This window comes from Cydia strobilella, chromosome 2 (assembly GCF_947568885.1).
Source record: "Cydia strobilella chromosome 2, ilCydStro3.1, whole genome shotgun sequence".
Lineage (NCBI taxonomy): Eukaryota > Metazoa > Arthropoda > Insecta > Lepidoptera > Tortricidae > Cydia > Cydia strobilella.
In genome coordinates this window covers 20,760,272-20,771,408 of record NC_086042.1, presented here as the reverse complement: position 1 = coordinate 20,771,408, position 11,137 = coordinate 20,760,272, and the positions used below count along the sequence as shown (strand labels likewise).

At 45.1% G+C, this 11,137-nt stretch overlaps 1 protein-coding gene across 1 annotated transcript; it reads right to left on the bottom strand.

Annotated features, from left to right (window-relative positions):
• Positions 1-715: 715 nt before the first annotated feature.
• LOC134754366 (ras-related protein Rap-1b) lies at positions 716-3,353 on the bottom strand. Its single transcript, XM_063690666.1, has one exon. It carries the CDS (start codon positions 3,174-3,176, stop codon positions 2,616-2,618), a length of 561 nt encoding a protein of 186 aa, XP_063546736.1. The 5' UTR covers positions 3,177-3,353; the 3' UTR covers positions 716-2,615.
• Positions 3,354-11,137: the final 7,784 nt, after the last annotated feature.

Here is an 11,137-nt window from a genome sequence, read left to right as displayed (position 1 = left end):
ATAAAAGCATCGCGTCAGGATGTGGATGACCCCATTGCCTGCTAAGCGACAGATAAACACCACACGCCGGCGGCCGGACTCCTGTCCCTTGATAAAAATATAAATGAAATACATATATACTAAAGCAATTGTAGGTTTAGGTGAATCCACGAGCTTTTGATGTCTAATTTTATACTTCAAAACGTTGCATTTAAGAGCTTGTTTTGAAAGAGCCGCGTGCCCCGGAGTGCACTCGGTCTAAGCGTTAGACCTTGTTTCACTCCACGGGGTGCGCCAATAGACCTGTCATGTAATGTTACTTCTTGTAATCTGACACTTATTTGCATTATAGATTAGATTGCTTAGTTATCGAGTAGGTACCTAGATTAAGTTAGCATACTCTATGTTCATTTCCACTGGACTGTGTCAATTCTTATGTTACTAGAATGTCGACATATGCCCGCCACATCACTGCCATTGTTTTTACTAATCAGCAATTTGTACCTACATTTTGACTTCGTTGTACAATGTGCGACACGTTTTATAAAACTTTTACACCGATTAATAAATATAGTTGTAGATGGTAATTGGTTGTTTCATTCAATTAAATTCCATTAAAATTCCGAGCCAAGTGTAGTTTGATTGGTGACGGGAGCTGCGGGCGTGAGTCACCGCAGCGAGGGCGAGGGCGCGGGGCGCGAGGGGATTTTACCTCAACAGAGAACAAGCCAAGGCATAAATTTAAAATCGGTTTTATTGATAAATTTGCAAAAAAAGAAATTAATAGTTATTGTACAAGTCGATTATTGATTGAAAAGATAAAAATATACAAGTTCTTAATTTGCACAATATATATAAAAAATATAATTCAACTCAGATCGAAGTCATTACCAATATCCTTGTGCAGTAACCTTAAATGTAAAGAAATGAGAATGGAGGAAACATCTAATTCCGTAACAATATTTGAACACCTATAATTAGTATGTTTAACAAAGTTCCATAGAAGCAAAACATAGGTCGGTAATTACATTTAAATGAGCTGGTAATCATAAAACTTTATCCCATCTTCCATAACGAATAATTTTAGAGTTCAATTTCTTAGAGCAAGGGGTTATAGATCTAGCAGTGCGGCAGGGCCGCGTGCTCACTAAGGCTCACTAATATTTGTTCCAGTCACCAACTCTGCATAGTGTCACTTCAACTTTTCCTTCGATACATTTGAATTATATAACAAGACAATAATATATCTGAAAAATTTAATGTATCCTTAATTATTTAAACATTACACACTGGTTCAGGCCTGTGGGCTGTCCCAGCCCCTCATAGCCTGGCTCACATCACCTAGCCGTTCAGAAGTCAGGCTCCATTTGTTATTTTACTCAGTACTATTAGAACAATATTCTAGAAATTATGTTATACTATATGCTAGGTCCAGACAGTGAGGCATACTTATGACCAATTTTCACTAATATGTGGCACTTATTATTGCTATTAAGATGTTAATCCATTTACACTTATGCCCACAAGTCTACCAAACTCGTAATTAAATAATAAAACATGTGCCTGTACTATATTACAATGTGAATGCCCATGAGTGTTTATCTTATGGCAAATACAGGCCATTGTAGCTTTTCCTGTTTATTGTCATTGACGAGACTAGACTGTCTGCACATAGCATGATTTGCAAATTTAAAGCACACTTAATTTGACAAAATTCATTCTATTCTATGAAAGAATATTGACCAAATTGAGATTATAAATTCAACCTGCTGAGGAGTGCATGTTAAATTCTAATGTTAAATGATTGTAAAAAAAACCATGTACCATGTATACATGGTAAGATTAACCTTTTTCCGGGTTGTACCAATCTAGAAGGTTTTCCTAACAGATCAAAATATAATCCAAATAGTTACATTTTGGTGATTCATTTGAAACAAGTCACATTACTCGAAAGACCAATTTAATTTGAAACCTACAACGGATTGTTAAGGTTGAAATTAAATTGACACATATGTGGTCCATAATCGTATGCCTGGAAAAGGGTTAATAGGGGTACAATCAGGAGAGAACAAAGACCTCAAAAGAAAGAATCAATGGATAAACCTATTAAAAAGGAAGCAGATGCTTTAAACTTCTTACTCCTTGATAGAAATCCTTGTATCTATTCTGGCAGGATAATAATAATAATAATTGTTATGGATTGTGATCAGCATGAACTCCCCAGCAGCATGATTAGCGCACTGGTTAATGGAATAACAGCACTAGACTTGTTAACTTCTGAACCTATCAGCATCCACACATTACGATTGGAATTTTCTAGAGTGAAACATACAGAATCTATTTGAATACTTGTCCTAATTTACATAGATCAAAAAGTGTAACTACACATTTACAGGATAGGAGTTTGTATTAATTTTGCTATATTCTGTGCATTTTCCACTCAGCTATAGCACTGGTCATGTTATAGCTCAACAAATGCACATTTAAAATGCTATAGGCAACCAAGTAACAACACTCGACCCACCCAGCTTAGTTAACTTTCGGAACCACAAGAGCCAAATTTAGGTTCGAGAAGTCTTTCAAATTATTAAATGTTTTATACCTAGTTGCGTTGGAGGCTCCAGGTACTCAAAGCCTTACAAGAGAGTACACTTAACAGATTTCTTAGTGGTCTTCCCCGGCGGGCCAGGAGATTTCTTGTTGATTTGTCGTACTAGGTCATAGAACACGTCGTTCACGTTGATCTTGGCTTTCGCGGAGGTCTCCATGAAGGCGCACGATTGGAACTGGCGCGAGAGGTTGTGTCCCTGCTCCTTTCCCACGACACGTTCGGCCTCCAGGTCGCACTTGTTGCCCACCAGCACCATTGGCACGTCGTCCTTGTCCTTCACTCGTAGGATCTGTTCCCGCAGGTCCTGCAGATCGTTGAACGTCGATTGTGCCGTGATAGAATATACTAACACGAATCCCTGCCCATTCTTCATATACAAATCACGCATCGCCGTGAACTGTTCCGTTCCCGCCGTGTCAAGGATTTCGAGCATGCACTGTTGCCCATCGACCTCCACTTGTTTCCGATAGCTGTCCTCGATTGTGGGATCGTATTTCTCCACGAAGATGCCTTGTACGAACTGTACTGTGAGGGCGGACTTTCCCACGCCTCCGCTACCTAACACTACTATTTTGTATTCGCGCATTATTTTCTATTTTGTGTCGCGTGATTTTATTGACCGTAATCAATATTCAGTTCGTTATAAAGCACATAAACTTGGAAGTTATTGCAAAAAAAAAATATTTCAACAACTCAAACCGCCATGACACCGTTAACAGGGCGATGGCTCACACACTGTAGCACTGTACCGATGTTGCCACTTGCCAACGTATACCATACATAGATTAATAAATGTGTCATGTGTCATATCATACAATCATCGACTACAAACAAAAAGTTCTGTTAGTTTCCCTAAAAGTTATTAATATAAATTTTATACCTCACACTAAGCTTTTTTTTAAATATTAAAATTATTTATTTTCTTAACAACCAGTTCACGGGTCACTTTAGTTGAATATGAAAGGACGTGGGCCTGTGGGGCAGGAACAATTAATTGCATGGGATGCATCAAATTATTTAATCATAATCAATCCTCCCAGTAATCAATCAATGTACTAGATTGGTACATGCCTAATAGCCGTAACAGACTACTGCACCGCACCAAGGTCACAGTACGGTGCGGTAGTCTGTTACCACTTTTATTTTAAATTGTCGATGTTGATCAGTGAATCAATAATAACGGGACCCTATTACTGAGACTCCACTGTCCGTCTGTCCGTTTGTTCGTCTGTCTGTCTGTGACCAGGCTGAATCTCATGAACCGTGATGGCTAGACAATTGAAATTTTCACAGATGATGTATTTCTGTTGCCGCTATAACAACATTAACAACAAATACAAAAAAGTACGGAACTCTCGGTGCGCGAGTCCGACTCGCACTTGGCCGGTTTTTTTAATACATATGAATAGCATGTAATCTATAAAGTAATGCCTATTTTATTTTTAAGAATTTAAAGCATTTTATTACAGCGAGATATAGTGCGACATAAAATTGTAGAAATTAAATAAAATGGACCTAAAAAATCCCCATACTAAATTGTTGCCATGTTTAAGCATTTTACGTCAAAAATGTGACAGTTATAGTTTGTCAAAGGACTGTATTTTCAAACATAGACAGAGAAAATTATACTAGCTTTGTCTTACACTAGTTGCAGCACCCAAAAGAAAAGGTTGAGTATAGTTTTTTTTTTGTTCTTATTTACCGACAATGAGGGCTATCGTTTTTATCGGGTCTCTGTAAGTAAACGGAGGCCCAGCAGGGTGCTGGCCGGAATGCTACTGGGGTATTTTCTAATTCCTTCCCTTCTCTATCTCCCCCCTTTCTTGCTCCCTTATCTTACCCCTTTTTCCGCCAATCCAAGGTGTCATACGTACCGTGCCGATGGATGCGTGGCTGGTGGCGAGACCAGTCTCAAACGGCGTCTCTACGAAACCGGGGCGAATCGTAGCAGTATTCAGTCCTTCAGGCGGCAAGCGGGGCTCTGCCGTACTGTGACCACCATTTCCCTTGCTACTCGTGGGACGTTTTATGGAAGATACAAATATAAATACAAATCTAAATAGCTTTGACGCCATGTCCTCGGCTCTGGACGGGATCCAGGCCGAAGGTAATATCGGAGCGAGGGAGGCTGTAGAAGCCTCCAGCACGCCCGAAGTTTGCTCCCAGGGAGGGGAGGGGAAAGCTGAGGTCGACAGAGACGACATCGTCTCTGGTGCGCCCAACGACAACTCCTCTGCCAAAGAGCTGCATGTTTCTAAACGCTTGTCGGGTGCTGCTCGCAAGAGATTCCGCAGGCTGATGGGTGACGGGGTAGCCAAAGAGCAAGCCCTGTCTATGGCCCGTAAGCCCTGGGCGGAGATCACTGTGGAGAAGCCGGCCACGGAAAAAGGCCCTGTAAAAAGGGTCCGATCTGAGGACGAATCTCCGCAGGGATCAGTGAAAAAGGCCCCGAAACTCCGCGTTGAAACCTCAGGGGAGTCTCGGCATCCGAGCTTTCGGGAGGTAGCGGGGTCCTCACGAGTAGGGATCCGTAATTCGGACCCTATGAGTGAGGACCAGATGAAGTTGGTCCACCGGCATCTAAATCTCGCCATGGTCCAGCAATGGGCAAATGCGAAGGGCGGTGCACCACAGTTTCTGGGCTTCATTCACAAGACAGGCTGGATACTTGTGACCTGTGTTAACCAGGTTAGCAGGGACTGGCTTGTGAATGAGGTCCCGAACTTAAAGCCGTGGCCGGAGGCCAAACTCTCCGTCATCCCGGAGGGTGAATTACCCAAACCAGCCACGGCTATCACCTTTATTCCGGAGTCTGAGGCGGCCTCAGTGGAGGAAGCCTTGGCGCTGATCAGGGTCCAGAACTTTGGCCTGAACACAGAACTCTGGAAAGTTCTCGGGGAAAAGGCTGAGCAGGGGGGCAAGGTGGTCACCTTCGCTCTGGATGAGCCTTCCTCCGAAACTCTTAAGGCCAATCGTGGAGAGGTAGCCATTGGCTTTAAGAAAGTACTGTTCCGGCTAAAAGGGGGGCCAAACGCTCCCCCAGCACAACAGACGGAACAGCAACCTCAGTCCCTCGCCGAATCTACTCCAGGGCCAAGTACCAAGGTACCTGGCGGCCGAACCATACCCCAGGGCTCTCGTGGCCGTGGGGGCGGGCAACCGGCAGCCAGAGGCACAAGGGGCATGACGAAGGGCATGGTACCCGGTAGGGCCAGACCCATAACCTCGGCGACAGGAGGGCCTCAAGGGACTCCTATTGCGAGAGGCAGGGGTGGGCCACAACGGGTCACCAAAAGGGCCAAATAAAAGGCCTTGGACCTACGGCACCCGCGAGGGTCCTGCAAGCGAACATCCATCATGCGGCAGCCGCCACGGCCATTGTTGAAAGCCGGCTTGCAGGACACGTCGACCTCGCACTACTTCAAGAACCTTGGGTGCGAAACTCAACCATACTAGGACTGAATTCGGTTGGTAAAGTTTTATGCAATACTAATGGAATTAAGCCTAGGGCCTGCATTGTTTTTGGCAAGAACATTGACTTTCTACCTGTTCCAGAGTTATGCACAGACGACCTGGTAGCAGCGTATGTAAATCTCAAGGGATGGAGCGGGCAGAGAATTATACTCTGCTCGGCATACCTCCCTGGAGACAGGAACGACCCCTCTGCGGATCTCACAGCCGTGGCCGAGTACGCCCGCAGACACAACGCAGAAATGCTGGTGGGATGTGACGCTAACGCCCATCACACCAACTGGGGAAGCACCGACATCAATGATAGGGGTGAGTTACTACATGACTTTCTTCTATGCAATAACTTCCAAATTCTAAACATGGGATGTACACCCACCTTTGTCACTAGGGTCAGGAAGGAGGTTTTAGACTTGACTTTTGCATCTTCAAATCTAGCCAGGCACATTCAGAACTGGAGGGTAAGTGATGCGGAATCGTTGTCAGATCATAAGCACATCTGTTTTAATATAGCTTTTTCTCTCAGCGTTCAAACGGTCACCTTCAGGGATCCCCGGAGGACGGACTGGGAAGGCTACAGGAGCAGCCTAGAAAGTAATCTGGAATCCGCAGCGAAGGTAATCAAAACGCGGGAGAGTTTAGAACTTGCGGTGGAGGCGGTCTCAAATGGCATTGTAAGTGCCTTTGAAGAAAACTGTGCTCCCAAGTTCAAATCAACCAAACGTGTGGTCCCATGGTGGAACTCCAACCTCAGGAGGCTCAGGGACAAAACACGCAAGTTATTCAATAGGGCTAAGAGGACACAGGAGTGGGAGGTCTATCGGAAAGCCCTAAATGAATACAGTAAAGAGATTAGGAAAGCTAAGAGAGCGTCATGGAGGAGGTTCTGCGAGGAAATTGAAAATACGCCTCAAGGAGCGAGACTTCACAGGATACTCTCCAAAGCTAGAAGTAATCAAGTAGGCCTTCTCAGGAGGCATGATGGCTCCTTCACTGCTAGTGAGATGGAGACTTTGGAACTCTTGGCTGAAACTCACTTTCCGGGGGCAGGACAGTCACACGAGCCCCAGCTGGTCAGAGGCCTGCATAGGCCTCGCCCAGAGGACTGGAGGCAGGCTGCCCTCGTCATAAGACCTGGGATAGTGAGGTGGGCTATAAACTCCTTTAAACCTTACAAGACGTGCGGCCTGGACGGAGTAAGCCCTGTGCTAATGCAGCGAGGAGCTGAAGTCCTAATCCCGCATTTGGTCAGGATCTTCAGAGCTAGTTATGCCTGGGGACACCTACCGGAGCAGTGGAACATGGTTAAGGTATTATTTATACCGAAGGCTGGGAGGAAGGATTACGCTTTAGCCAAGTCCTTCAGACCCATCAGCCTCTCCTCGTTCCTCCTTAAAACCTTGGAAAAGGTAATTGATAAGTATATCAGGGAGAGCTGTCTTCTAAACAAACCCATACACGACACCCAACACGCTTACCGTAGGGGCAGATCTACAGAGACTGCCCTGCTGGAGCTGGTTGACAGAGTGGAAAGGGCTTTGGAAGACGAGGACATAGCCCTGTCGGCCTTCCTAGATATTGAGGGCGCTTTTGATAATACACCCACTCGGACACTGGTGGAAGGGCTCAGGGCCAAGGAGGTGGACGGCACCACTATCCGCTGGGTGCAAAGCATGCTCTCAAGCAGAATGGTTAGGCTAGACTTGCTTAACACTACACTGGAAGTGGCCACTGTGAGAGGCTGCCCGCAGGGGGGTGTCCTACTCCCTTGCTCTGGACTCTCGCGGTGGATGGACTTCTGCATAAGATGGCGGAGCTCCGAATCGACACTCAGGGGTACGCAGACGACCTTGTTGTGACGGTGAGGGGCAACTGTCAAAGTACTTTATCAGACCTTATGCAGAGGGCTCTCAACACCATAAATACATGGTGCAGAGATAATGAATTGTCTATCAATGCGGACAAGACAATTATAGTTCCATTCACGAACAAGCGGAAACTAGACAAACTTAAGCCGCTTGTCATGAATGGTAAAACTATTCCGTTCTCAACAGAGGTCAAATATCTGGGGGTAACACTGGACCAGAAACTGACCTGGAACAAGCATGTGGACGGAACTATACAAAAGGCTAGATCAGCCTTGGCAATATGCTGTCGTTTAGCAGGCAACCGATGGGGTCTAAAACCCAAGATTGCCTTGTGGCTGTACACGGCTATAGTGAGGCCGATAGTGTCTTACGCCTCCGTAGCATGGTACAGGAAAACGACGCAGAAGGCAACAGTGACGAGGCTTGGCAGCCTGCAAAGAACTGCCTGTGTCATCGTCACTGGAGCCATGTCATCCTCCCCGACGGCAGCCCTAGAGGCCATACTAAATCTACCGCCCCTTCACCTGCATCTGGAATTGGAGGCGAGATCTAGTATGCTTAGAATAGCGGGCGCGAGGAGAGGTAATTGGTTATCGCAAACTCTGAGACTGTTTAAGGAATCAGTGTACGATATTCCTGTTCTTGGGATGCCGTCCGACACTATGGCACCCAAATTTTGTCCACTCAAACTCTACTCAGTGGAACTCCCCAAAAGGGAGGACTGGTCAAACAGTCAAATTAAGTGGAAAGAAGGAAGCCTGAGGTGGTACACTGATGGCTCCAAATCCGGATCTGAAGTAGGCTGCGGAGTATATGGTGAAGCGCCCAGGAAAAGCATCAGCTTAAACCTAGGGCGTTTTTGCTCTATATTCCAGGCAGAGGTATACGCCATTATTGAATGTGCGTCAATGAATCTACAAAGCAACTACGGCAACCATACTATCTATATCCATTCGGATAGCCAGGCGGCACTCTTAGCCCTAACCTCTGATGTCACCACATCGAGGCTGGTTGAGAACTGCAGGCAATTATTGAACAACCTTGGAGCCAGGAACAAGGTTGTTCTACGTTGGGTCCCGGGGCATGCGGGTATCGTTGGAAACGAAAAGGCCGACGAACTCGCGCGAGCAGGGGCTAAGGGGAAGAACTACAGTCCTGAGCCGTTTTGTGGGATTCCCAGAAGCCTAACGCGGCTCACCCTAAAGACCTACTGTCACTACAAAACCATTCAACTCTGGAGGGAGAAACCAGGGTTGAACCATTCCAAAGCGCTTATCAAGGCCTTCAGCAAAAAGGCGTCTTCGAGCGCCTTGGCGCTGCCTAGGAACCAACTGCACAACTTGGTCAGGGTGCTTACCGGGCACTGCGGCCTAAATAAGCACATGCACACTATGGGGAAACGTGACATGGGGCGGTGCAGACTCTGTATGGAGGCAGAGGAGACGCCCCTACACATCCTCACAGAGTGCCCCTGCCTAATGCGCACTCGTGACTTGATCCTGGGTGGACATATATTGCGCCCGGAGGAGTTAAAGTCTCTCGAAACCAAAAAGATCCTGCAGCTGTTTGAAGTTGCAGGTTTGGATCGAGAGTTGTAGTAGGTGGCGATCACAATAGATCAGAGATGGTCGCAGTGATACATAGGCTCTGGAGCCTTACATAGCCCCTAGAAAAAGAAGAAGAAGAAGAAGTGGGGCAGGAACAATTAATTGCATGGGGTGCATCAAATTATTTAATCATAATCAATCCTCCCAGTAATCAATCAATGTACTAGATTGGTACATGCCTAATAGCCGTAACAGACTACTGCACCGCACCAAGGTCACAGTACGGTGCGGTAGTCTGTTACCACTTTTATTTTAAATTGTCGATGTTGATCAGTGAATCAATAATAACGGGACCCTATTACTGAGACTCCACTGTCCGTCTGTCCGTTTGTTCGTCTGTCTGTCTGTGACCAGGCTGAATCTCATGAACCGTGATGGCTAGACAATTGAAATTTTCACAGATGATGTATTTCTGTTGCCGCTATAACAACATTAACAACAAATACAAAAAAGTACGGAACTCTCGGTGCTCGAGTCCGACTCGCACTTGGCCGGTTTTTTTTATACATATGAATAGCATGTAATCTATAAAGTAATGCCTATTTTATTTTTAAGAATTTAAAGCATTTTATTACAGCGAGATATAGTGCGACATAAAATTGTAGAAATTAAATAAAATGGACCTAAAAAATCCCCATACTAAATTGTTGCCATGTTTAAGCATTTTACGTCAAAAATGTGACAGTTATAGTTTGTCAAAGGACTGTATTTTCAAACATAGACAGAGAAAATTATACTAGCTTTGTCTTACACTAGTTGCAGCACCCAAAAGAAAAGGTTGAGTATAGTTTTTTTTTTGTTCTTATTTACCGACAATGAGGGCTATCGTTTTTTTGTTCACCAGTTGGCGCCTCTGTTGATGGTGGTCCAAAAGACTAAAGAACAGCTGTCAGTCATTGAAGTGACAAGTGACATTTGACATTTCGAACTATGGAAAAGACCACCATCTACACTAGCGCCCCTAGCGGCGAATTCATACGCGTTAGCCCTCATTTGGTTTAACCAACTATACGTAGGAAGTGGCGCCCTCAATAATTTTCTACAATCTCTTATCGGACTATGCAATGTGTGTTTTTTGTGCTGGTAATGTTCTTACAAATTAAAGTTCAGTGTTATATCCCTAGATGGCATTACCCTACTGTTTCTAAGCAAAAATATTAGACTTGAAAAAAAAAACCTACTGCAAAAAGGATAGAATAAAAATACTATCCCTTTAAGCGCGCTCCAGACTACGCGGCTTCGCGCCGCGATTCGCGCATGAGGCCCTTGATACTATCAGTTGCGTGCGCATTTAAAAGGGATAATATTTTATTATTTTTAGGATCTCTAAAGGCCTTGTACACAGTGGTCAAGGATGGTTCATGACAAGCCATCGCCATTGTGTACGGGGGCAATTGTATACAATGGCGGACGACTGGCCATCGTTGTCTATCGTGGTGCGCAATCGGGAAGTTGTCGGTTATTGGCAAATTTCAAAGGAATCGTGGCGTAGCGTGGACTGTGCTGCTGTGCTATTCACACAGTCGCCCATTGGCATGGCTTAGCATAGCCCATCGTTAGCCACTGTGTACCAATTAACTCACACTCACAAATCACGAGTTCAA